Source organism: Macaca fascicularis, chromosome 10 (genome assembly GCF_037993035.2).
Source record: "Macaca fascicularis isolate 582-1 chromosome 10, T2T-MFA8v1.1".
Taxonomy (NCBI): domain Eukaryota; kingdom Metazoa; phylum Chordata; class Mammalia; order Primates; family Cercopithecidae; genus Macaca; species Macaca fascicularis.
Window position 1 is genome coordinate 87,533,607 of NC_088384.1, and position 27,270 is coordinate 87,560,876.

At 43.5% G+C, this 27,270-nt stretch overlaps 2 protein-coding genes across 6 annotated transcripts in view; one reads left to right on the forward strand and one right to left on the reverse strand.

The window, feature by feature from the left end:
- The window catches only part of DEFB124 (defensin beta 124), a 55,208-nt gene that overhangs the window by 16,410 nt on the left and 11,528 nt on the right, over nt 1-27,270 (reverse strand). For 3 of the 5 annotated variants that reach the window (XM_065522940.1, XM_015457881.3, XM_065522939.1), the window contains 2 exons: nt 25,629-25,711; nt 21,272-21,465 (listed from right to left, as the gene is read on the reverse strand). The exons of the other annotated variants lie outside the window; for them this stretch is intronic. In XM_065522940.1, coding sequence (XP_065379012.1) covers nt 21,308-21,465; nt 25,629-25,692 — 222 coding nt within the window. In that variant the 5' untranslated portion in view covers nt 25,693-25,711 and the 3' untranslated portion in view covers nt 21,272-21,307. Of the gene's footprint in view, nt 1-21,271; nt 21,466-25,628; nt 25,712-27,270 lie in introns of those variants that run through there. 5 annotated transcript variants of the gene reach the window in all.
- Nucleotides 1,354-8,825, forward strand: DEFB123 (defensin beta 123). Its single transcript, XM_005568619.4, has 2 exons — nt 1,354-1,467; nt 8,596-8,825. The coding sequence occupies exons 1-2, from the start codon at nt 1,410-1,412 to the stop codon at nt 8,739-8,741; spliced, it is 204 nt and encodes a 67-aa protein (XP_005568676.1). The 5' UTR covers nt 1,354-1,409; the 3' UTR covers nt 8,742-8,825.

Consider the following 27,270-nt stretch of genomic DNA (forward strand, 5'->3'; position numbering starts at 1 on the left):
TTGATGTCAATAAATAGTAACAGCATTCAAAAATAAATAAATAAATAAAAGGGCAGGTGCGGTGACTCACACCTATAATCCTAGCACTTTGGGAGGCCAAAGCAGGCAGATCACCTGAGGTCAGAAGTTCAACACCAGCCTGGCCAACATGGCAAAACCCCGTCTCTACAAAAAAAATACACAAATTAGCCAGGCATGGTGGCGCATGCCTATGATCACAGCTACTCAGAAGGCTGAGGCAGGAGAATCGCTTGAACCCAGGAGGCAGAGGTTTCAGTGAGCCGAGATGGCATCACTGCACTCCAGACTGGGCGACAGAGCGACACTCCGTCTCAAAAAAAAAAGATTTGGGCATCATCTAGGTAGTGTGAATTTTGTCCGCAAGCCCATGTGAGGGTTTAATTATATTTACAAGTACTTTCCCCATCTCCATTCAGTGTTGAGACTCAAGATAGGCCATTTTCTCTATGATTCTCTCAGTGGGGCATGTATCCTTATTTCTAATTCACCTTCACACTGATGTCATAGCCCTTTGAAGTCAAAGATTTACACAGAGGGGACTCCACTAAAGATTCCCCAATTTAGCTTTCTTTTCTACTAGTTGCATCACTTAATATTATAAAAACCAAGTAGAGCATGGGTTAAGTTGCTATAATTTAAAAAAAAATCAAAATACAATGAGAAGAGAAGTCTCACTCTGTCGCCCAGTCTGGAGTGCAGTGGAGTGATCTCGGCTCACTGCAGCCTCCCCAGGTTCAAGCGATTCTCCTTTGTCAGCCTCCCGAGTAGCTGGGATTAGGCGTGCACCACCACGCCTGGCTAATTTTTGTATTTTTAGTAGAGACGGGGTTTCACCATGTTGGCCAGGCTGGTCTCGAACTCCTGACCTCAAGTGATCCGCCCACCTTGGCCTCCCAAACTGCTGGGATTACAGGCATGAGCCACCGTGCCCCACCAAGAATGAGTTTTCAAAACCTGAGTTCAGAAGAGGGATTCTGAGAGGTTGGTTCTTAGATCTCTGAGGAAGGGGAAGGATGGCCCTAGGGCAGGTCCACCGCATGTTAGAACCCAGCAGGGGGCTGTGACAGACAGGCTGGTGCTGGGAACTTCATCTCCCTCTTCCCGGACCTTCTGGAGCTGGTGTTTGTGGCGCCTCCTGCTGGTCACTGGGTTCAGGCAGTTTGGAGCTGGCTGGAAGGATGGGAGGTATTAAAGTCTTGGGCCCTGGACCTTGTTGGCTGATCTCTCCCTGCTGACCTAAATGACAAGGGGAGGCGTGTCCAGTCAGAGTGTGAGGGCTGTACCCGTGGGCAGCTGAGGGAGCGTGAGCCACAGGCCAGGCACTCCCCCTCTCCCATTAGCTCAGCCGTGGCATCGGACTTGCAGCTTCACTTTGGGCTGCCTTAGCCATGAAGCTCCTTTTGCTGACTTTGACTGTGCTGCTGCTCTTATCCCAGCTGACTCCAGGTAACCTGGACTTCCTCGAGGAAGGGGCAGGGCTTGCAGACTAAGGCCTGGTCAGGGAATCCCAAGGGTTAGAAGGATGGGCTGCAGCTTGCCATCTGGCACCACGTATAGGAGGCAGGAGGCGCCTCACCAGCAGCAGGTGCCAGCTGATAGATGCCAACTACGACATCCAGAACTGCTCTCTCAGCCGCTCCATCCCTCCTCTTCCTGCCCAGCTCCAGGGAGCATGTGGGGGTGGCCTAGTGTGTGAGGAGGAGTGGGAGGGGTGAGCAAGAGAAGCAGGAAAGAGGAGAGGCAGGTCTGACCCTTTTGCAAAATATTGCCCAGAATGAATGAAGCTTTGTGAAGATCACAGCCACCTTAATGGCAGAGAAAACTCATTTATACTGTAGCTGTCTCTGTGCCAGACTGCACTGGAAGCTAGGACCATGGAGAAAAATGACATGGCGCCAGGGGAGCTAACTGGGGGAGACAGTTAAATAGCATTTACAACCCAGGGTGACATGGCTGTGACAGTGGGAAACCAGGGGGCTGGGCACACATGGTCCAGCCCAGGCTGAGGGAAAGGAGAGTCCTCCTGGAGGGATATCCTGAGTCCTAAAAAGTGAGTCAAAAATAGAAAAGGAAGAAGAGGAGAAAGCAGAAGGGGGTCCCAGGCAGAGAGGTCGGCCTACGCAAAGGTCTGGATGCGGGAGAGAGCATGGGAGCTTCAGGGACCTACATAACATGGAGGGGTGGGTTAGGAGAGAGGCGGGGGTAAAGCTGAGGAAGCATTCAAGCTCCAGGTCTCGGTGGGCCTCGAATGCCAGGTGAGGGACCCATGGGAAGGTTTAAACAGAGAAGGACCCTGGTCAGACCTACCACCCACCAATTCCAGCATGAGCCACCTACCCCTTCCTGCTCATCTGGCAGAAGTTTCCACCCACCCTGAGGCTGTCGGCTAACCTTTCTAGAGTCAGAAACATGTGACTTTCCTAAACAAGCTGACCTCAGTCCTTGTGTCTTCCTGAGGCCCTAAAACACCACTCACCTGGAGTAGAGAGGCAAGTCCAGACCCCGGGTTAAAACCTGCCCCATCATTTTCTGACTCTGTGACCCCCAACAAGAAGCTCAGCTGCTCAGAGTATCAATTTCCTCAGTTCTCAAACTGCAATAACATCAAGTGTGTAATAATGTCAGGTTGAGGGAACAACACTGAACACACTGAAATTTTAGTCTGCAAAAGAAATATGTCTTCTTTATTTTCCATAACTCACCAAACTTTCCCAGGAACTTCCATCCTGACTGTGGGTGTTTGTGGTGGGAGGAGCAGGACTATAGAGATAAATGACATGGCACCAGGGGAGCAAACTAGGGGAGACAGTTAAATAGCACTTACAACCCAGGGTGACAAGGCACCTAAGGGCTGGGCCTGAACTCAGCGGTTCAATATTTATCTTTTCTGCTTTAAAATGATTTCTAAGCTAATTCAATCTCTTTTGAATAAGTGTTGAGTCTTTCAGCATGTATCTTTCTTCCATCACCCCTTCTCTTTCCTGGGATAGTATCTGGTTATAGGGAAAACTAACTTGATATGTCATCAAATAATTAATTGCTTCATTCAGTAAATATAGTTGAATGGATTTCTTGTTCCAAGCACTGTGATGGGTGCTAGAGGTAGAGCAGTGAATAAAACAAAACAAGATAAGCAAAATCTCTGTCCTCTTGGAGCTTACCTTCTACTAGAGGACCCAAAGAATTTGAAAAATAAATGAAACATATGGTATGTCAGATGATGAGTACAGTGAGCAGAATAGGCAGGAAAGGAAATAGTGAACACCAGGGGAAGGGGAAGGTGATTTGCGTTTTGTTTTGTTTTGTTTTGTTTTGTTTTGTTTTGTTTTTTTAGAGACAGAGTCTCACTGTGTCACCCAGGCTGGAGTATAGTGGCATGATCTTAGCTCACTGCAACCTTCACCTCCTGGATTCCAGCAATTTTCATGTCTCAGCCTCCTGAGTAACTGGGATTACAGGCGCATGCAACCATGCCTAGCAAATTTTTCTATTTTTAGTAGAGATAGGGTTTGGCCATGTTGCCCAGGCTGGTCTTAAACCCCTGACCTCAAGCAATCTGCTTGCCTCAGCCTCCCAAAGTGCTGGGATTATAGGCTTGAGCCACCATGCCCGGTCATTGCCATTTTTAAGAGGATGCTCATGGAATGTATTACTGTGAGCTGAGGGAACAACTGGGGTGAGCCATGTGGATATGTAGGGAAGGAAATTCAAGTTGGGGAAAACAGCAAATGCAAGGGCCCTGGGACAGGAACATAAGGAGGTGGTGTCGGGTCCTGTGCTGGACCCTTACTGACTTCTGGGATCACGTCCCTCATTGGATGTGGTCAGTGAGTGTCCCGCTAGCACTTACTACTGGATTTCATGACTGATGAAATCTCTTAGCCCTTTTGGGGACCCCACTGACTCGACCCTTCATCTCAGCCAGATCTTCCATCCGGTCCTCAAGTTAAGGCTGTTCACACCCTCCCTTACTGCCTTCTGCACTAGGGGTGTACTCTTGGCAGCTCCCTTACTGGTTTTCCTATCTCAACCAGAGATAAGGAAACTTGGGGACCTTCTGGGTCTATTTTATTCAACAGAGAGCTGAGAGCGATGTTCAGTCACTTCCCTCAGCCATTTCTAGTCCCCCTTCAAGTAGCACCATGCGGTGCTGTATCCATGCTAAAGACAAGAATTTCTCTAAAGAGCTACCAGTTTCCCTGAGATATGCTCTAAGAGGCAAAGAATAAGTGTCCTCTGCATTGGCAATTTTTTCCAACCAATCTGGGCATTCATAGCAAGAGACTCTCTTGCCCCTACCTTTCTCACATTAATTATCTCTACTTCCTGAGTGTTCAGGTCAACCAGTAGATGGCTAGCGGGAGACACATGAAAGGGCTTTGTCCCTAGCTTGTTGGTGCGTCCACCATCCGGCTGGCAGAATGAGGCATGGGTTCTAACAGGGCTCTCAGGCCCAGTGCTGCTGCTGCAGGAGCTGGATTTAAACTTCCAGCTTCCCTGGAAATTATGGGTAGAGTATTTCCCCTCTACTTCCCGTTGGGTATGGTAGTGGTGACAGAGGTTAAATGGGAGCTACTTTAGCCTGACCTCAGCTTTAGCCTCCTATAGCTTATGGTGAAGTGGTATTGCCTGAACCCGCCAGGTTCACCTAATAATGTATAAAGGAGCTCTTTGAAATTTGGAAATCCCTGAACTTCCTTGATAAATGTTGGTCCTTAAAATTGTCTTTCTATGCACAACCCTTATCTCATTTAAGCTGAGCAATGAGTTTGTTGCTCTGTTGTTCACCATTCCCCCAAAACCCAGAAACTCTGCCCAATTCTGCTTTATGACAATCAATGGATCTTATGATTAAAGGGGATTGAAATATGCATCACTTTAATATTTTCAAAATATTGTCATACTCACCATTAGGTTAATTGTGGGAATTCAGGAGACATATGTAAAGCCCAGAAACCCAGCAGAGATGAGATTTAGGTGGCACACCTGCCCTTCCATTATACATCCTCACAGCACCCTGAGTTCTTTCTTTATAATTTTCACCAGATTCTAGTTAATCAAATATCTGGGTATCTATTTTTTAATGGCTCTTTCTCCCCTGATTTGACTGGAAGTTCTCTGAGGGTAGGTGTCTCACTCATGTATAGTTTTATCTCCAATGTATAGGCCTTTCAGTCTATACATGTGAGTATTTCCCTGGTGTAGATATCTGGAAAGGAATTGCTAGGTAAAGACTGTGTATAGCTTTAAAATGTGTAAGTTATTGCTCAGTAGCCTCCACAGATGCTAAAAAAAGTGTATGAATATCATTCCCCTCACTCACCAATAGTTCCTCTTGACACTCTTAAATTAAAAATTGAGATTTTGTTGTTAAATGGTCGCTTTTTCCTTATCTTTTTGTAAACTAAAACACAGAATCACAGGTACTGCACACCACATAATACAAGTGTGCAGCTTAATGGAGGTTATAAGTGCACATCCTTGTAACCACCATGCAGGTCAATGAACAGAGTATTGACAGTCAGCCCAAAAATGTCTCCACCTATTGCATCCATCACAATTGTCTTCATCCTCCAAATTAAGCACTCTCCTGACTTTTATAGCAATCAGTTCTCTGCATTCCTTTACAGTCTCATTGCTAGGGGTGCATCCCTAGATACCCTATTTATACTGTTAAAATCTGATATCTCTTTAGATTCCTTGAATTTTTTAATTTACTGGTTCCATATTCATCCCTTTCTTATCTTTACAAGTTATCAGTGGAAACATACATAAGTCATTTGATCTATAACTTTCCACAATATAAATTTTGCTGATTGCATACTCAAGGTAAAATTCAACGTGTTCCTCTGACCTCTGCATTTTCTGCAAATTGGCATCTGTATCCAGAGGTTTGTGAGGAGGAGTGGGAGGGGTGAACAAGAGAAGCAGGAAAGAGGAGAGCTTTCAGTGATCAATTTTCTCCATTTTCAAATACCTGAAAAAGTCTTTATTTCTCCACTTTTAGAATATTTTTACTCTGTAAAGAATTCTGGGCTAACTTTTTCCTTTTATTACTTTAAAGATCTCTCTCTACCATCTTCTAGTGTGCAGTTTCTGACAATAATTCTTCTGGGTTGTTGTTTTTTTTCTTGAGACGGTGTCACTGTGTCACCTAGGCTAGAGTGCAATGGCGTGACCACAGCTCACTTCAGCCTCGACCTCCCAGGCTCAAGCGATCCTCCCACCTCAGCCTCCCTAGTAGCCTGGACTACAGGTGCACACCAACACACCTGGCTAATTTTTCTATTTTTTCGGAGAGACAGGGTCTCACCTAGGCTGGTCTCAAACTCTTGGGCTCAAGCGATCCTCCCACCTCAGCCTCCCAAAGTGCCAGGATTTCAAGTGTGAGCCACCACACCCAGCCTCTTCTAGCATTTTTATATTTTCTCCTGTGTACAAAATGTGTCTTTTCTTCTGGCTTAAGATTTCTTTCTTTCTTTTTTTTTTTTTTTAATTCTTTTTTTTTTTTTTTTTTTTTTTTTTTGAGACGGAGTCTCGCTCTGTCGCCCAGCCCAGGCTGGAGTGCAGTGGCGCGATCTCAGCTCACTGCAAGCTCTGCCTCCTGGGTTCACGCCATTCTCCTGCCTCAGCCTCCCGAGTAGCTGGGACTACAGGCGCCCACAACCGCGCCCGGCTAATTTTTTTTTTGTATTTTTAGTAGAGACGGGGTTTCACCGTGGTCTCGATCTCCTGACCTTGTGATCCGCCCGCCTCGGCCTCCCAAAGTGCTGGGATTACAGGCGTGAGCCACCGCGCCCGGCCAAGATTTCTTTCTTTCATATGATTTTGCAATTTGATTATTTGCATGCTTCTCTTTTGGTTTTATTCAGCTCGTAGTTCACCAAGGGTTATGGTTCTAATGGGCTTAGAGTTTTCATCAAACTTGAAATTTTTCAGCCATTATTTCTTCAAATACTTTTTATGCCTCTCCCCTCTCCTCTCCTCTCCTTTTGGTATCCCAATTATATGCATGTTACACTACTTGTTATTGTCCCATGGGTCACTGACACTCTGCTCTTTTATCCCCCCCATCTTTTTTCTCTCCGTGTTTCATTTTGGATGATTTCTGTTGCTGCTATGTCTTCAAGTTCGTTTATCTTTTCTTCTTCAGTCTAACCTGCTATTAATCTTACTAAGTATGTTTTTCATTTAATATTTAATGTTTCATCTCAAGTATTCCTTGTGAATATATACATATACATGTTTTTTGTTTGTTTGTTTGTTGAGACAGAGTTTCACTCTTGTTGCCCAGGCTGAAGTGCAATGGCACGATCTCGGCTCACTGCAACCTCTGCCTCCCGAGTTCAAGCTATTCTCCTGCCTCAGCCTCCTGAGTAGCTGGGATTACAGGCATGTGCCACCACGCCCAGCTAATTTTTTTGTATTTTTAGTAGAGACAGGGTTTCTCCATGTTGGTCAGGCTGGTCTCAAACTCCTGACCTCAGGTGATTCACTGGCCTCAGCCTCCCAAAGTTCTGGGATTACAGGCTTAATCCACTGAGCCCAGCCATGAACATTTTTTACATCTTTATTTCTTCTCATCATGCTCATGGCTTCCTCTACCTTTTTTACTACTTGGAGCATATTTATCATAGCTGTTTTATCATCCTTGTCTGCTAGTTTCATCATCATTGTCATTTCTGTGTTGGTTGATTTGGTTTTTTCCTGATTATGGCTCATATTTTCTTGCTTTTTTTTTTTTTTTTTTTTTTGGTATGCCTGAAAAATATTTTTACACTTTCGGTTTCTGTATTTTGTTATACTCCTTTAAAGAGTGTTAGATATTTTTCTGGCATGCAGTTAAGTTACTGGGAATCAGATGAATATTTTCGAGACTGACTTTTAAGCTTCGTTAGGATAGATACAGGGTATTCTTTAGTCTAGGGTTAATTTAGCCCCCTCTACTAAGGCAATAGCCTTCCGAGTACCAAATGCTGCAAATTTTACAGGGTCTTTCCACTCAGGCAGGTAGAAGCACAAGCTATTCCCAGACCTGTGCAATCATTGGGAATTGTTTTGCTTACTTCTTTTTGTTGTTTGCTATTTTTCCCCCAGGCCTTTGGTAGTTTCCTCTTGCACATGCACAGAAAGGTACTTAAAGACTAGAGGGTGAGCCAAGCATGGTGGCACATGTCTGTGGTCCTAGCTTCTCAGGGAAACCGAAGTGGGAGAGTCCCTTGAACCTGGGACGAGGAGGTTGCAATGAGCCAAAATCATTCCACTGTACTCCAGCCTGGGTGACAGAGCAAGACTCGTCAAAAAAAACAAAAAACAAACAAACAACAACAAAAAAAACACCACTCACATAAAGGCTTTATTCAGCTGATATTCACCAAGGTCACTCTGTCAGTCAAAGGTGGGGAGCAAAAAAAGAGAGTAAAAGAAAAACAGTGATAGGTGAAAAGGGTCAAAAGCAAGGGAAACAAGGGACCTTCTATCACATCTGCTTCCATCCATTTACAGACCTTTCAAACCCAGAGCCTACTTCTTAGGACTGACACTGTCTCCCTTCTTTTTTCTGCTTTGTGTCAGGTGGCACCCAAAGATGCTGGAATCTTTATGGCAAATGCCGTCACAGATGCTCCAAGAAGGAAAGAGTCTATGTTTACTGCCTAAATAATAAAATGTGCTGCGTGAAGCCCAAGTACCAGCCAAAAGAAAAGTGGTGGCCATTTTAAGTGCCTTGAAGCCTGAAGCCGTGAAAATGCAGATGAAGTTACCCAGTGGATTCCCACACTCTATCAATAAACACCTCTGGCTGATCCCTGCGTTTGCCTGTTAGTGAAGCCCAGCAGCTCTCAGGAGTGCCTTTCGGGTGGTTTGGAATGTCAAAACTGTTTTCACAATAAATAAGACATTTTTTACTTTTTTTTTTTTTTTTTTTTTTTTTTTGAGATGGAGTCTCGCTCCATCTCAAAGTCTCGCCCAGGCTGGAGTGCAGTGGCGTGATTTCGGCTCACTGCAAGCTCCGCCTCCCGGGTTCACGCCATTCTCCTGCCTCAGCCCCCGGAGTAGCTGGGACTACAGGCGCCCGCCACCACGCCCGGCTAGTTTTTTTTGGTTTTTTTTTTTTTTTTTTTTTTGCATTTTTAGTAGAGACGGAGTTTCATTGTGTTAGCCAGGATGTTTCTGATCTCCTGACCTTGTGATCCGCCCACCTCGGCCTCCCGACATTTTTTACTTTTTTAAGCTCTCTCTTTCACAAGTGTATAGTGGAATTTTCTGGAATCTCCATGACATATAATGACATAATTGTCCTGGCAGCTAACGAAAGATGTGCTTATGTGCTCTTGTGTAGAATTTTTTAAGGTAGAAGGCTTAAAATATAAGTATGCTCATTTTCAGAGATTCATGCAATTTGTTCTCAGTAATTCTACTGTCCCCTTACAAACTATCTTTGGTTATATTATTAACTGTAATAATTACTCTCTATACCTTCATTATCATCTAATAAGTCATTACTTTGAAATCCCACAACTTACCTTGCACCACAAGAAATAAGAACACTTTGTCGTCTTGGTTTGCAGAGGTATTTTGTTCTAATTTTTTTTTATAGAGATAAGGTCTCGCTTTTTTACCCAGCCTGGTTTTGAACTCCTGGCCCGCCTCAGTCTCCCAAAGTGCTAGGAATACAGGAATGAGCCACCATTCCCATGGGGCCTTGCAGAGATATATTAACAACAGTCCTAACTGTCTAACAGAAGAAAGGACATGCTCTCCCTTAGGGAAAAAATAACACCTATTCTAGTCTCTATAGTTCTCTTGAATACAATTTCTGACAAATATACAATTTTAAAATTATAAGACATGCACAGAAGCAGGAAAATATGGCCCATAATCAAGAATAAAAATAATCAATTAGAAGCAGACCCAAAGATGGTGATACGGCTTGGATCTGTGTCCCCGCCCAAATTTCATGTTGAATTGTAATCCCCAGTGTTGAAGGTGGGGCCTGGTGAGAGGTGATTGGATCATGGAGGTGGATCCTTCATGAATGGTTTAGCACCATCCCTTTGGTATTGTTCTTGTGATAGAGTTCTCACAAGATCTGGTTGTTTAAAAGTATGTGGCACCACCTCGCTCTTCACTTCCCCCTGCTCTGACCATGTAAGACAGGCTTGCTTCTCCTTCACCTTCTGCCATGCTCAAAAGTTTCCTGAGGCCTCCTCAGAAGCCTTCATGCTCCTTGTGCCATGAGTCAATTAAACCTCTTTTCTTTTTTTTTTTTTTTTTTTTTTTTTTTTGAGATGAAGTCTCACTCCTGTTACCCAGGCTGGAGTACAGTGGAGTGATCTCGGCTCACTGCAATCTCCACCTCCCGGGTTCAAGCGATTCTCCTTCCTCAGCCTCCCATGTAGCTGGGATTACAGGCGTGCACCACCACACCTGACTAATTTTCATATTTTTAGTATAGACAGGGTTTCATCACGTTGGCCAGGCTGGTCTTGAACTCCTTACCTCAGGTGATCCACCCTCCTCGACTTCCCAAAGTGCTAGAATTACAGGCGTGAGCCACCATGCCTGGCCTAAACCTCTTTTCTTTATAAATTACCTGGTCTCAGGGTTTTTTTTTTAATACCAGTATGAGAACGAACTAATACAGATGGAGTAGTTGTTGGAATTAACAGACAACCTTAAAATAACTGTTATAAATATGTTAAAGAAATTAGAAGAAAATATTGATAAAATGAATGAAAGGATGAAGAATCTAAATACACAGACAAATAGTGTATTATTTTCCCCTACTGCATTACAAAACCACTCCAGAACTTAGTAGACTAAAATAACAACTATTCGTCATTTTTCACAATTCAGCGCATTGATTAAGTGGTTCTTCTGATATTCTCAAGAGGTCATTCATGTTACTACATCTCTCTTCACATAGCCTCTCCACCTCAAAGAAGTTAACCTTGGCTTCTTCCATGATAGCTGGGGCCAAGAGCCTCCCAAAGTGCTAGGAATACAGGAATGAGCCACCACTCCTGGCCTTGCAGAGGTATATTAACAACAGTCCTAACTGCCTAACAGAAGAAAAGATATGCTCTCCCTTAGGGAAAAAATAACACCTATTTTCATCTCTAGAGTTCTCTTAAATACGTTTTCTGACATATATGGATAAACCTCAACATCTGGCATTTCTCAAATTTCTGTTTGTATTACATTTGCTGAAGTCCCACTGGCAAGTCATATGCTAGTCACTGTGAAAGAGGACTACATAAGGGCATAAATACTAAGAGCATGATGGAAACTCTAAGAATAAATTGGGCCTTCTAAACTGAGACATACTAAAATTAAGAATGTATTGGATGGTAAGCCAGGCATGGTGGCACATGCCTGTAGTCCCAGCTACTTGGTAGGCTGAGGCAGAAGGATCACTTATGCCCAGGAGTTTAAGTCTGTAGTATGCTGTGATCATGGCTGTGAATAGCCACATGTGCACTCCAGCCTGAGTAACATAGCGAGACCCCACCTCTTTAAAAAAAGGAATCTATTGGATGGGTTTAACAGCAGAAGACAGGGCATTGTAGAAGAATGAATCAGTGAACTCAGAGACAGATTAGAAAATATACAAACCAAAGCATAGAGAGAAAAAATGCAAAAGAAGCATAATAGAGCATGAGAGACTTATGGGACAATATCAAATGATCTAACATGTATATAATTAAATCCCAGAAGAAGAGATGGGAGACCAGGCACAATGGCTCACACATGTAATCTCAGCACTTTGGGAGACTGAGGCAGGAGGATCACATGAGTCCAAGAGTTCAAGACCAGCTTGGACATCATAATGAGACTCCCCCTCTCTATTATTTTTTTCTTTTCGAGATGGGGTCTCAACATGTCGGTCGTGAACTCCTGGGCTCAAGTAATTTGGCCTGCCTCAGCCTCCTAAAATGCTGGGATTATAGGAATGAGCCGCCATGACCAACCCCCACCCGTCTCTATCAAAAAAAAAAAAAAAAAAAAAAAAAAAAAATTTGAAGAGGTGAATGAGGAAGAAGAAATATTTTTAAAAGATAATAGCTGAAATTTTTCCAAAATTGTTAAAAGACATCAATCCACAAGAAGTTCAGTGAACTCCAAAGCAGCATAGACACAAAGAAAATCAAACCTGCCGGGCATGGTGGCTCAAGTCTGTAATTCCAGCACTTTGGGAGGCCGAGTCAGGTGGATCACCTGAGGTTAGGAGTCTGACATCAGCCTGGCCAACATGATGAAACCTCGTCTCTACTAATAATACAAAAATTAGCTGGCCATGGTGGCACAGACCTGTAAGCCCAGCTACTAAGGAGGCTGTGGCAGGAGAATAAAAAAGGAGTACAGACAGTATAATTCCATTCCTTAAACATTCTAGAAAATGTAAACTAATCTACAGTAGAGTTCATCAGTGCAGTGAGAGTTCATCAGTGCTTGGGACAGTATGTGGAGGGAAAACAGAAAGCAGTATTATGAAAGGATTACAGGCTGGGTGCAGTGGCTCATACCTGAGGATCCAGTTTCCCAAATAAATTTGGGGTTCCTTGTGTAAAATTCCCTCCATTGAAATACCTAGTATGGTTTTTGTTTTCTAGCTAGATGATGACTGATACAGTACATGGGACATGATTTATTCATTTATATTGAATAAATATATATTGCCTTCCCAGATGAATATATATATATGAATATATATGTATTCATTTGTTTATTCAACTAGAAATTTACTGAGTACCTATGTGCCAGTTTAGTGCTTGGGGAGGGGGGTACCTTATGATTGGAGCTGGTGCCTCTGAAGGACATTGCAGTACTGGCAATGAACCCATAACTACCTAAGCTGCTGGGAGGATACAGATGGAATCCAAAGCAGAGAGTGAATGCCTTCTCTCCTCACCTCCCACTTTCCAGACTCCCATCATTGTCTCCAATTAGCAAACTCTTAGCAGGAAGCCACCTGGTGAAGGAGTCTGGGAAATTGTAATATCGGACTCCCAGCCCCAGCAACACAGAGCTGAATATAGGCTGGGTTTGAGGCCGCACTGGCACACCATTTAACTTCTGAGATGTAAGTATAAATCTGAAGTAACATCCCAAAAAAGTAATCATCAGTATTAATTATTACAAATTCTAGAAGTCACGTTTTAAAGGTTTAATATTAGAATGCAGGAACAATTATCCCTGCAGTCACTGTCCTGCTCATCTTAGTTCATTGTGGCCTCAACCTCTTGGGCTCAAGCAGTCCTCCTACTTCAGCCTCCAAAGTAGCTGGGACCACAGGCATGTGCCACCATGCCTGGCTAATTTTTTTTTTAAATAGAGATGAGGTCTCTTTATGTTGCCCAGGCTGGTCTTGAAGCGAAGGAGTTGCTGTACTAAATAGATGCTGTACTAAATAGATGTTATTTGCTGTACTAAATAAATGCTGTTTCAACATCCACTAACTTTTTCAGTCATGGAAGAATGTTAACTCAAAAAAATGAATTTGGCCACATGTGGTGGCTCATGCCTGTAATTGCAGCACTTTGGGGGGCTGAGGCAGGAGAGTCTCCTGAGCCCAGGAGTTCCAGACCAGCCTAGGCAACATAGGGAGACCTCATCTCTACCAAAAAAAAAAAAAAAAAAAAAAAATTAAAAATTTTCCTGGGCATGGTGGCATGTGTCTGTGGTCCCAGCTACTTGGGAGGCTGAAGCAGGAGGATTGTTTGAGCCCAGTAGGTTGAGGCTGCAGTGAACAGAAATCACATCACTGCACTCCAGCTGCCTGGATGACAGAATAAGGCCCTGTCTCAGAAAAAGAAAAAAAAAGGAAACAACAAAGGAATTTCATATTCCCAATACAAAGAAATAATAAAGGTGATGAATATGCTAAATCCCCTTATTTGACCATAACACATTATATGTATGTATCAAGATATCACATGTACCCCATAAATATGTATAAATATTTTTTTTCATTTTTAATAAAAATTTTAAAATTGCCAGGCATGGTGGTGTGCACCTATAATTCAAGCTGCTTGGGAGGCTGAGGCAGGAGGATCACTTGAGCCCAGGAGTTCAAGTCCAGCCTGAGCAACATCTCAAGATCCCATCTCTAAAACTGAATAAATTAATTAAATTCAAAATTAAAAGATAAAAATAAATAACTAAAAATTTAAAAATAAAAATAATTTAAAAGAAAATGAATTTCAGAAACATACTTCCTAAAAAGAACTTTCAAATTTAAAAATTTAGAATTTGCACCTTGAAAAAATGTCAAAAATATTCTATCTTCAACTAGTGAAACTAGTTGTGGTTTATAGAAAAAATATCTGGCAAACTTCATTGTTTAATTTTTTAGCCTTCATAAAATTTGTGATTTTGAAAATTAGTGAGAATAAAATATGCCTACGGTGCCTCACTTTTCCCTAACACTTTCCTCTGTTCTTCATTGACTTTATACCCAACAGTGTGTATAAATTGAAGGTGACTTATCATCGATGTCATGGTACATGGTTTTGGAGTCTTTCCTACCTGTGAAATTCTGAGGTGACAAAATTCACACTTAGCTTTTTATTCATCCTTACAAGGTGTGAGAAATTCTCAACCATAATTTTTTCCTAAAAGGCTTATGTCCTAAATGGAATTAAATAACTAAAGAATAACTAAAGGCAAGTACTTTTTTTTTTTGAAACAGGGTCTTGCTTTGTCACACAAGCTGGAGTGCAGTGGCGCCATCTCAGTTCACAGCAGCCTCAACCTTCAGGGCTCAAACGATCTTCCCACTTCAGCCTCCCAAGTAGCTGGTACTACAGGAACACAACACCTTGCCTGGCTAAGTTTAGTATTTTTTGTAGACAGGGTTTCACCATGTTGCCCAGACTGGTCTTGAACTCCTGAGCACAAGCCATCCACCCACCTTGGCCTCCCAAAGTGCTGAGATTACAGGTGTGAGCCACCACGTGTGGCCTCTTAATAGTTGTTGTTTTTTTTTAATTCGATGAATGGTATTTTAACAAAGATTTGAACTATAATATAATCTCCATTATTTTGCCTAGTGTTAATATTCACAATATTTAAAATATTGATTGGATATAACATTCTGAAGGTTATCAAGCTAACAAATTTTAGGTCTCAATATTTAAATTAACTCATATTTTCTCCTAAGTTGAATTGTTGAAAGTTCTTAATTATTTTTCTAACACTGATAGCTTTCACAATCGTCTTTAACTGTTGCAACATTTTATTCCTACAGTAATAAATATATACTTCTATCTCAAATGACTAATGAATTTAAACATGTAAAGTGCATGAGATTTCATTCCAAGTTACATCTAAAGTGTTTACTACATGTGAAAATGAATATTCATATGTAAATGATAAATCCAAATGCTGTGTTCCAAAGGTGTTATGCTTATTGGACATGCTGGTTTACCGTGCAATTACAAAATCATTGAACACACACAAGTTCACGGTGCCACAAGTGACTCTGAAGTAGGTATCTGGCAATTCATCCTTCCAAAGGGTGCTAAGGCTGGATGCTGAGACCAAAGTCAAAATTGGGCTTATTCTTAGAATGTAAGCTCCATACAGGTAGGGATTTATCTGTTTTGCCCCCTGCTGAGTCCTCCATATTTAGAATAATGCCTGGCACATCAAAGGTATTCAATAAATATAAGTTGAATTAATGAAAAACAGAAAAATAGAGTGCCGATGCTAGTGGTGCATAGGTGAAAATCATCAACAGTTGCTTTTCAGCTGGGACAAGGATGGAAATCATGAGGCGTGCCCAAATCAGAGAGACCTTAGTTTCGGCCAAGAGCTCACTGCACTTAAGCCAGTCTACCGTGAGTTCAAATTAGGAGGAAAGGAGCGAAATTAATGAACACGTACAAAATGTTGGAGATATATCATTAAAAATTGTGCCTTGGCTGGGCGCGGTGGCTGAGGCCTGTAATCCCAGCACTTTGGGAGGCTGAGGGGGGGCGAATCACTTGACCCCAGGAGCTCGAGACCAGCATGACCAACACGGTGAAACCCCGTCTCTACTAAAAAAAAAAAAAAAAAAAAAAAATAGCCGGGCGTGGTGGGTCACGCCTTTACTCGGGAGGCTGAGGCAGGAGGATGGCGTGAACCCAGGAGGCGGAGCTTGCAGTCAGCCGAGATCGTGCCACTGCATTCCAGCCCGGGCGACAGAGCGAGATTCCGTCTCCAAAAAGAAAAAGCAAATTCCCAAAATAACCGCTAGAGGGGAGTATCTCCCCTTGAGAGTCATTGATCTAGCCATTAAGAGAGTCCTGAAAACATTACTCCAGTCTCCTGGATCATCCAGCTCTTTACGACACGAATGGAGCTGCATCCTAAGCACAGATAGTTTACCCAGACTCAACTACATGTGCTCAGAAAAAAAAGATAAATTTAAAGAAAATAAGACTTGGGGTGGGTTTTTTCTTTTTTTTTTCTTACTTTTTAAATCAACTTTGTTTTGCCTGTCTGAAAAATCATATAAATGGAATTACTCAGCGTGCATTTCTTTGTGTCTGACTTATTTCACTTAACATAGTGTTTTTGAAATTAATTTATGTTGTGTGTATTGGTAAATTATCACTTTTTATTGAGTAGCCTATTGTATGGATATAACTCAACTTATCCATTTACCTGTTGAACATTTGGTCTGTTTCCATTTATGGGTTATTACAAATAAAGCTGCAACAAACAGCTCTACCCCAAACACCGTTGGGGTCACAGGGAAGGACAGAGAAGTCTTTGTATAGATATATGTCTATTTAATTTTGTTTGTTTGTTTGTTTGTTTGAAACGGAGTCTCACTCTGTCGCCCAGGCTAGAGTGCACTGGCGCCATCTTGACTCATTGCAACCTCCGCCTCCCGGGTTCAAGCAAATTCCCCAGCCTCGGCCTCCCAAGTAGCTGGAATTAGAGGCACGCGCCACCACGCCCAGCTAATTTTTGTATTGTTTTAGTAGAGACGGGGTTTCGCCATGTTGGCCAGACTGGTCTTAAACGCCTAACCTCAAGTGATCTGCCCGTCTCTGCCCCCAGAGTGCTGGGATTACAGGCATGAGCCACCCTGCCCAGCCAACATATGTCTATTTAATTTTATAAGTAATTATGCACCTGTTTTTCCAGTTGCAGAGTGGTTGTCCATGTTACAGTCCCACCAGCAATGTATCAGCATTCCAGTTGCCCCATATCCTTACTAACCTTGCTATGGTCAGTCTTTTTTACTTTAATTATTCTAGTGAGTGTGTATGGTAGTATCCCATTGTGATTTTAATTTGCATTCTCCTGATATACTAATGATATTGAACATCTTTTCACAAACTTATTGGCCGCTTACGTATTTTCATTTGTAAAATGTCATTTAAATATTTGCCCATTCTGTTATTGAGTTGTTTTTTCTCTTTTCTTATTGATTTGTAAGAGTTATTTATATATTGTGGATATGAGTCTTTTGTCAGATATATGTTTTGCAAATATGCACAATAACAGTCCAAATAAGCCAGAAAAATCCCTCCTTGAGCCAGTGTCTGAATGAGTGGGAGATGGGAAATGGATTATTTCCTGTGCAGGGAAAGCTTCTGGCAGTGAAGACATCACATTGCACTGCGTGATTCCACTATGGAAAGATATTTATTTTTCACCAAAAAAAAATGGTGCCTACACATAACCAACCACTTCCTTTAATGCACGGTCGGAGAAATGTGATATGTTCCATCAATGGAGGAAAACTTGCTGTGTATGTCTGTCTCCAAAAAGGTGCCTTCCTGAGCAGTTTTCAAGGATAATTTAAGTCATGTGCGATTGTCACTTGGCTCTCAGACTTAAACCTAGCCCTAGCAGAATAATAAACAATTCCACTGAACACTGTGCAATTGAAAGAAGGGAGTGGGGATAGAAGTCAGACACCCAGGTCTACCCTGAACTACCTACAGTATCCATCCATTGTTGTAACTTCCTTGTTATTTTCCTTCCCTGTGACCCCAAAGGTGTCCACCTGATCAGCAGAAGCCCCTCTCGTAGAAGAGTCTCTGATGTGTGTGAAAATGCCTTCAAATATATATATATTTTATATATTTATATATATACGTATTTACATATATATTTATATGTATTTACATATATATTTACATATATTTGTATGTGTTTACATATATTTTTATATATTTACATATATATTTTTTATATATATACACCAAAATACTAACAGGAATTATAAAAGACAGGTGAATATTTTGAGGCTTATCTATACTATACTTTCTTAGTTTTTGACACTGTATTTTATTTTATTTTGTTTTGTTTTTATTTTTTGAGATGGAGTCTCCCTCTGTCACCCAGGCTGGAGTGCAGTGGCACAATCTCAGCTTACTGCAACCTCCACCTCCCAGGTTCAAGAGATTCTCCTGCCTCAGCCTCCCGAGTAGCTGGGATTACAGGCGCACACTACCATGCCCGGCTATTTTTTGTGTTTTTAGTAGAGACGGGGTTTCACCATGTTAGCCAGGTTTTGTCTTGAACTCCGAACCTCAGACGATCCACCTGCCTCAGCCTCCTAAAGTGCTGGGATTACAGGTGTGAGCCACCGCGCCTGGCCTCCATACTTATTTTAAACGTACTACTCAAGTTATAAAAACTAGAAGTGACTTAAAATTTTTCAGGAGGAATTTCAGTGCTAAAAATATTGTTTTGGAAGACTAAGCACATACATAAATTTTTATGATATATTGATCAGTGAAAAAAACCAGGATACAAAATACCTACAGCTTGATTCCATTTTATTTTTGTCACATTTTACATTTTTCTTTATTTCTGGGTATTTCTTTTCTTTTCTTTTTTTTTTTTTTTTGAGACAGAGTCTTGCTCTGTTGTCCAGGCTAGAGTGCAGTGGTGTGATCTTGGCTCACTGCAACCTCCATCTCCCAGGTTCAAGTGATTCTCCTGCCTCAGCCTCCCGAGTAGCTAGGATTATAGGCGTGCACCACCATGCCAGCTAATTTTTGTATTTTTAGTAGAGGCAGGGTTTCATCATGTTGGCTAGGCTGGTCTTGAACTCCTGACCTCAAGTGATCCGCCTGCCTCGGCCTCCCAAAGTGCTGGGATTATAGAAGTGAGCCACAACAGCCGGCCTATTGCTGGGTATTTCTGTACAGTGAAAATACTAATTATTTTAGTTTTCCTATTTGTGCTTCTCTGTTTACATGTTTTCCAATGAACATGTATTATTTTTACAATTAGAAAAAAAATATTATTTTTAAAGTACAAGTAAGAATGACTCTGGAGTCTGGCACAGTGGCTCATGCCTGTAATCCCAACACGTTGGGAGGCCGAGGCAGGAGGATTGCTTGAGGCCAGGAGTTCAAGACCAGCCTGGGCAACATAGCAAGACTTTGTGTCTACAAAAAATACAAAAATTAGCCAGGCATGGTGGTACATGCCTACTGTCCCAGCTACTCGGAAGGCTGAGGTGGGAGGACTCCTTGAGCCGGGGAGTTCAAAGCTGCAGTGAGCCATGATTGCACCACTGCATTCCAGCCTGGGCAACAGAGCAAGACTGTCTCCAAAAAAAGACTGACTCTGGGAGACAAAATCAGGTGACAGAGGATCAGGGTAGAGTTCCATCTCCACCACTTCCTAGGTGTATGACCTGGGCAACTTTCTTAGTTGCCTTATAGAGTCTTAGTTACCTTATAGAAAAGGCAAAGATAGGCTGGCTGCGGCGGCTCACACCTGTGATCCCAGCACCTTGGGAGGCCAAGGCAGGAGGATCACTTGAGCCCAGAAGTTCAAGACCAGCCTGGGAAACATAGAAAGACCCCATGTTTTTTTTGTTGTTTTTTGTTTTCGGTGTTTTGTTTTTTTTGTTTTTTGTTTTTTTTGTTTTTTGTTTTTTTTTTTTTAGCAAGACTCCATCTCTACAAAACAAACAAACCAAAAACACATTAGCCAGGTATGGTGGCATACACTTATAGTCCTAGCTCCTTGGAGGCTGAGGCAGATTGCTTGAGCCCAGAAGTGTGAGGCTGCAGTGAGCTATGTGATCTCCACTGTACTCCAGCCTGGGCAACAGAGTGAGGACCTGTGTTAAAAAAGAAATGAGAGAGAGAGAGAAAGAGAGAGAGGAAGGAAGGAAGGAAGGAAGGAAGGAAGGAAGGAAGGAAGGAAGGAAGGAAGGAAGGAAGGAAGGAAGGAAGGAAGGAAGGAAGGCAGGCAGGCAGGCAGGCAGGCAGGCAGGCGGGCATAATATAAAACTGAGGTGATATGAATAAAGCAATTGGCACTTTCTAAAGGATACTTACATATCATCATCTCAACCATTCAATGATTGGTTTGGCTTAAGTAGAACCTGTCCTCCAAAAAAACACTTCTGAGCACCTATCCAGGTAACTTCCTTCTCTAGCATCCCAGAGCCACCAGGCTCACCTTGCACATCTCCAGTGTCAAGGGACTCCCTTCCTCCCAAAATTTCCCCATCACACTGTCCTGTCCTACTGGGGTATGGCTCCATTCCTTGACACATCACTCGGAAACTGTACGGTCTTCGACAAGTCACTTTTCCTCTCTGGGCTTGTGGGCCTGATCTGTGAGGTATTTTGGGGAATCTTCCACCCTAGAATTGGCTGGTCTCTTTGGCTTTTTGGGTGTATCCTAATGACTTAGGAAGTTGGATGTATGCTTAGATGAGGGTCTATTTGAACACTGGGAGGAAAATGGCGGTTTGTGTGTGAAAATGGCGGTTTAATTTTCAGAAAAGTATCTAGTCTGTTGGTCTTGGCTTCATCCCTAAGTCGTTAGGATACCCTATCAAGGAACATAGGAAAACCCTTTCACTCTCAGTGGGGCCTGCCTCTCAAGCCAAATGTGCCATCTCATTCTGAATTCCAGAAGCTTATTTTTGACTCTACTATTATTCACCGTTATTATCAACTATATTATTAACTCTTGTTATTATTAACTCTACCTTTCTTCTTGCATTTCTTTAATAAAGTGCTAATCTCCTGATATTATAATTATTCCCATTTTATGGTTGAGGAGACTTTCAGAGGTTCAGTAACTTTTCCGGAGTTGGACAGAGAGAAAGTGAAGTGGCCAGGACCGGAACCATTTACAATGGTCATTAGCGCCCACTCTCCTCAGGTCCCTCACTTCCTTCCACAGACCATTTCTCCCACATCCTAGGCCTATCCCCCACCCCAGGGGGGAGAGGAGCACAGGCGAGCAAACAGAAAGAAGAGACAACTGGCGGCCCGTGTTTTATTGGACAGCAAAGAACCAGCTACTCATATTTACTCTTGGGGACCGGCGGAGGTTTCAATGCATAGGAGAGACAGCACAGGGACGCATCCGGGCACAGGTGCATGTAAGTTTCTTGCCTTGTGCAGTAAGTTCGGCAGGCCCCTTGGCCCTTCCAGCACCGTTTGAATTCACTTCTCCCTAAGCAGAGGAAGACCATAGGTCACAGAGCAGCCCAAGGGTCACAGGTTAGACCACTGGTCACAAGTTAGGCCACAGATTCACTAACACTGGTCACAAGTTAGCTCTCTGGTCATTTGTTAGATCACTAGTCATAGATGAGAGTACTGATTTAGGTTTAGGTTAGACCACATGCCATAGGTTAGACCATTAGTTACAAATTGCAGACTAAGGCCAGGCACGGTGGCTTACACCTGTAATCCCAGCACTTTGGGAGGCTGAGGCAGGCAGATCACCTGAGGTCAGGAGTTTGAGAACAGCCTGGCCAACATGGCAAAACTTCTCTACCAAAAATACAAAAATTAGCCAGGTGTGTTGTCACGTGCCTTTAGTCCCAGCTACACAGGAGACTGAGGCAGGATAATCACTTGAACCCAGGAGGAGGAGATTGCAATGAGCCACGATTGTGCCACTGCACTCCAGCCTGGGTGACAGAGGGAGACTCCATCTCAAATAAATAAATAGAGACTAATTTCTTGACCGGGTGAAACAACACACCAAGTACACATAAGCACTTTTCATAACACTATACAATTATAGTCTTATTACAATTCCTACTATACAGGTAAGGAAACTGAGGCTCAGTGAGGTTAATAATCTTCTCTAGCTGGGCACAGTGGCTCACACCTGTAATCCCAGCACTTTGGGAGGCTGAGGCGGGCGGATCACCTGAGGTCAGGAGTTCGAGACCAGCCAGGCCAACATAGCGAAACCCCATCTCTACTAGAAATATAAAAATTAGCTAGGCATGGTGGCAGGTGCCTGTAATCCCAGCCACTTGGGGGACTGAGGCAGGAGAATCGCTTGAACCCAGTGCAGCTCGGCTCACTGCAGCCTTGGCAACAAAGTAAGACTCCATCTCAAAAAAAAAGAAAAATTAAATATAAAATATAACCTTATCCAAAGTCATACCGCCATTCAGGAGCAGAACTAGGACTCAAACCCAAGCAATCCGGCTCCAGAGTCCACACCCATTACACGAACTGCCCCTGACACATAGGGACTTGTTTAATGTTAGGTTTTAGTGAAGGAATTTCCAACCATGGGCCATGGAAAAGGTAAGGCTTTGGGGAATAGGTCCTTTGCTCCCTCCAAGGGTCTTTGGTCACAACATGGGATGGAGCCTGTCCTTCATTTATTCACTCAATAAAGACGGAGCACTAGAAGTACTACAATGAACAATATGGTCATGGTCCCTGCCCTCAAAAAAATCAAGCAAATAAATAAAAGAAATAGATTCTGTGGTAACTGCCACACTGGAAATGATGAGGGTACTGTGATGGTCAGTTAAAACCGATGTGGGAAGTGAGGGGAGACTAGGACCATGTAGACAAGCTTGACTGTTAAATGACATTTCCAGACATACAACCTCAGACAAGCAGAGAGCAAGCAGCCCAGAAGAACTAGCACTGAATGGGAGGTGGAGGAGAAAGGCTTCCCTGAATCTCTGTGGATTAAAATACATCCCATGTAATCCTCAAATGATGCCTTGGGCATATCCGCAGGTTTTATTCAGCCTGCCGAGCAGTCCACACTTCCCTCTTGCTAAGGTAGAGAATCTTAGAATGATACGGTACTGGCCTCAAAATTTCCATGAGGCAAAGAATACACCCTCTGAAGACAGTGTGTAGTATAATCGCTAACAGTGTGGTGTGAACCCAGCTCAGACCTCCTGGGTCTAAATCCCAGCTCAGTCATTTCCCATTGAGTGACCTTGGCCTCAGTTCTTCATCTGTACAACTCTCCTTCAGAGCACAGATAAGGATCACGTTAGCACAGTGCCTGGCATATAGTAAATGCTCAATAAATAGGAGGCAAGATTATCAGTATGATAGCTTAGATTGCTGGAACAACCAGGACCCATTCTAGGTAAATCCTCTCACTTACCAGTAAAGAGAGGAATGAACTTGCCCAAGCTCCCATAGCCACTAAGTGGTGGGTCTGGAACCAGAACCCGAGACATTAGCTCCCAGGTGAGGACACTTTCTATAATAATTTTTTTTTTTTGAGACGGGGTCTCACTCTGTTGCCCAGGCTGGAGTGCAGTAGTGCAATCTTGGCTGACTGTAGCCTCTACTTCCTAGGCTCAAGCAATCCTTCTACCTCAGCCTCCTAAATAACTAGGACTACAGGTGCATACCACTACACCCAACTAATCCTTTTATTTTTTGTAGAGATGGGGTCTCCCTATGTTGCCCAGGCTGGTCTCGAAGTCTTGGGCTCAAGTGATCCTCCCGCCTTGACCTCCCAAAGTGCTAGGATTTACAAGTATGAACCACCACACCCAGCCAAGAAATACTCTTAACACACCATCGCGTTTGAACTTCCCAGTCACCCCAATATCCAGAAGCAGTTCCTTTCTCCTGCATGATCTGCACTCTCTTCCTCATGTCTTTGACTCCGTCTCCCACCAATTTCCTTTATGCTCCCTCCCCAAGCCACACCAGCCTCCTTGCTGCTGTTCAAACGCATCCATTACCCTGCCTCAGAGCCTCGGCCCTTGCTGCTCCCTCTGCCTGGAATGATCTTCTCTCCTATTTTCACTTTATTAAGACCTCCGTTCAGGCCGGGCGCGGTGGCTCACACCTGTAATCCCAGCACTTTGGGAGGCCGAGGCAGGCGGATCATGAGGTCAGGAGATCGAGACCATCCTGGCTAATATGGTGAAACCCTGTCTTTATAAAAATACAAAAAAAATTAGCCGGGCATGGTAGCGGGCGCCTGTAGTCCCAGCTACTCAGGAGGCTGAGGCGGGAGAACGGCCTGAACCTGGGAGGCGGAGCTTGCAGTGAGCCGAGATGGCATCACCGCACTCCAGCCTGGGCAAGGAGCGAGACTCTGTTTCAAAAAAAAAAAAGAAAAAAGACCTCGGTTCAAACCCACTTTATATAAAATAAGATCGCTGGAATGTACTTCAAAATAATTCACAGGAAAGGAGGGGGAAGTGAATAACAAAACAGGATTGGTTCAAATTGGTAATTGTTGAGGTTGGGTGATGGGTAATAGGGGTTCTTTATACTATTTATTTCTTATTTCTGGTTGAAATTTTCCTAAATACCAAAGTTTCTGGCTGGGCTCATACCTGTAATCCCAGAACTTTGGGAGGCCAAAGCTGGAGGATTGCTTGAGGCCAAGAGTTTGAGACCAGCCTGGGCAACATAGTGAGACTCTATCTCTACACAAATTTAAAAGTCAAATGAAGTCTCTTTTAAAAACTCATGCTGTTACAGTATTCTCTATTTCTGCATAAGTTTAAATTTTCCCATAATAAAAATGTTTCAAACTCACCTTGTTATTCTCTCTACTTTCATGTATATGTGAAATCTTCCAAAATAAAAAGTTTTTAAAAAGAAAAAAATCTAGGCCGGGCATGGTGGCTCATGTCTGTAATCCTAGCACTTTGGGAGGCCGAGGCAGGTGGATCACCTGAGGTCAGGAGATCTAGACCAGCCTGACCAATATGGTGAAACCCCGTCTCTACTAAAAATACAAAAATTAGCCAGGCATGGTGGCACATGCCTATAGTCCCAGCTACTCAGGAGGCTGAGGCAGGAGAATCGCTTGAACCCAGGAGGCAGAGGTTGCAGTGAGCTGATCATGCCATTGCACTCTAGCCTGGGCAACAAGAATGAAACTCCGTCTCAAAAAAAGAAAAAGAAACAAATCTTATTAGAGGCCTTCCCTATCCATCCTCATCAGTCTTCCCATCCCCGCCCTTCTCCATGCACACACCACTCTAACCCCTTCCCTTGCCTTTCCTCTTCTTAGCACTTATCACCACCCAACATGTTTATCCGCTTATTTTCCATCTCTACCAACTAAAATATCAGCTGCGTGAAAGCAAGGACCTTCTTTTCTTTCACTGCTAGATGTCTTTCACTGTTATGATTTCACAACAATCATAACATAAATTAATATTTATTGAGAGAATCCCATTTTATAGATTAGGAAACTGAGGTGCAGGCTGATTTAGCAACTTGCTCTAAGTTGCCCACCAAGTCAGTGGTGGGGCCAGAACTTAAATGCTGGTAGAGGCCCCTCTGTCCTCCAGGACCTAAGAGTCTAGTCCTCATTTTTACACGCACACACGTGCAGACACACACACATGCACACGATGTTGCTACCTGGTGGCACATGACCCAGAACCAGGAGAGCCACAAGGAGCAGAAGCAGCTGTGTCATGGCCATGGGGCTCCTGGGGAGGCTGCTGGAGAGAACACAAGAGAGATCTGAGCATGCTGAGCCTCGCTGCTTCCAGTCCAGCCTTTATTGAGCTGCAGATAAAGGCAGTGCTGTGGGCAGCAGGCCTAAGTGGGAGTATGAGGCCATGTAGTCCCCAGGCTCCTTGGGATCTCAGCCAGCTACGTGGGAACTGGTCAGCCACACCCTCCGGAGCCTGTTGAGCTCGGAAGCTGGGGGTAGAATTTCCTGAGGCATTGTCTAGGGTCAGAAACTAGACATCTTCCCCACCTAAGACAGTGGAAAAAACTTTGACTTAAGAGAGACCTAGTTCAATCCCCACATCTCCCCCTAACTGCTGTGAGACATCAGACAAGTCACTTAACCTCTCTGAGCCTCAGGCTGTTGTCTATGAAATGATGACTAGTATCGCTTACAAGGCCAAGTGACCAGCATGTATGCAGGCCTACTCTAAAATGGGAAGAGTAATAGTACCCATGTCATAGACAGTAATAGCTACCTATCTCATTTAGGGGATTAAATGAAGTAATACAGTGGCTCCTATAGTGTGGTTCCCAGACCAGCAAGCAGCAGCAACACCTGGGACTTGTTAGAAATGCCAGTTCTTTAGCCCTACCCCGAACCTACTGAATTCACCTCTCTCTAAGCAGAGGAAGACCACAGGTCACGGAGCAGCCCATGGGTCACAGGTTAGATCACTGGTCACAAGTTAGACCACAGATTCACTAACACTGGTCACAAGTTAGCTCTCTGGTCATTTGTTAGATCACTAGTCACAGATGAGAGTATTGGTGGGTCCTGGCAAACTGTGGCTTAACAAGCCCTCCAGGTGGTTCTAACACACCACCAAAGTTTGAGAACCCCTGAGATAATATTCGTGCAGAGCTTAGAACAGTGTCTGGTACACAGGAATCTAAATTGCATCATGAAAGATGAGTAGGGGAAAAGGTATCCCAGGCAGAAAGAACAGAATGTGCCTAAAAGAGTGGGGCATGAGCCAAGCAAGGGTTTTCCTGGGAGGAGAGGTTGAAATGATTCTGCAGAGAATATGATGGGGCTTGAATGCCAAGTTCAGACTTTTGTATTATAGACAACCAAAAGTTTTTTAGCAAGAGTGTAAGCTGTTCAGATTATAGTTTTAAATAAAGGAACTGAAACCCAAAGAGGGGAGTTGACTTGCCTAAGGTCACACAGCAATTGTGCTGCAGAGATGGAACTAAAAGCCAAGTCACCTCACTCCCAGACAATGAAGGGTGCCGCACCACTCACGGCCCATCTTGCAAGGTAGAAAGGTAAGCTTAGAGGGCCACGCCACGGAAAGAAGCCAGGCACGAGGGGGTTCTGCATCAGCTCCAAGACCTGTGGGGGCTGAGCCAGTCTGTTCAGCTGCTGTGGGAGTTATTCCAAGCTGAACACCTGAATCCCCTCAGCCATGACAATGAGCCCCACCCACAGGTGCAGCCTGGCCTCCATGGCTCCACACACGTACACACCCCAATTTCTCAAGACCTAAAGGGAGGCACCCCAGTCAAAGAGTCTGGATCCTGGCCCCTTGGATAGCCAACA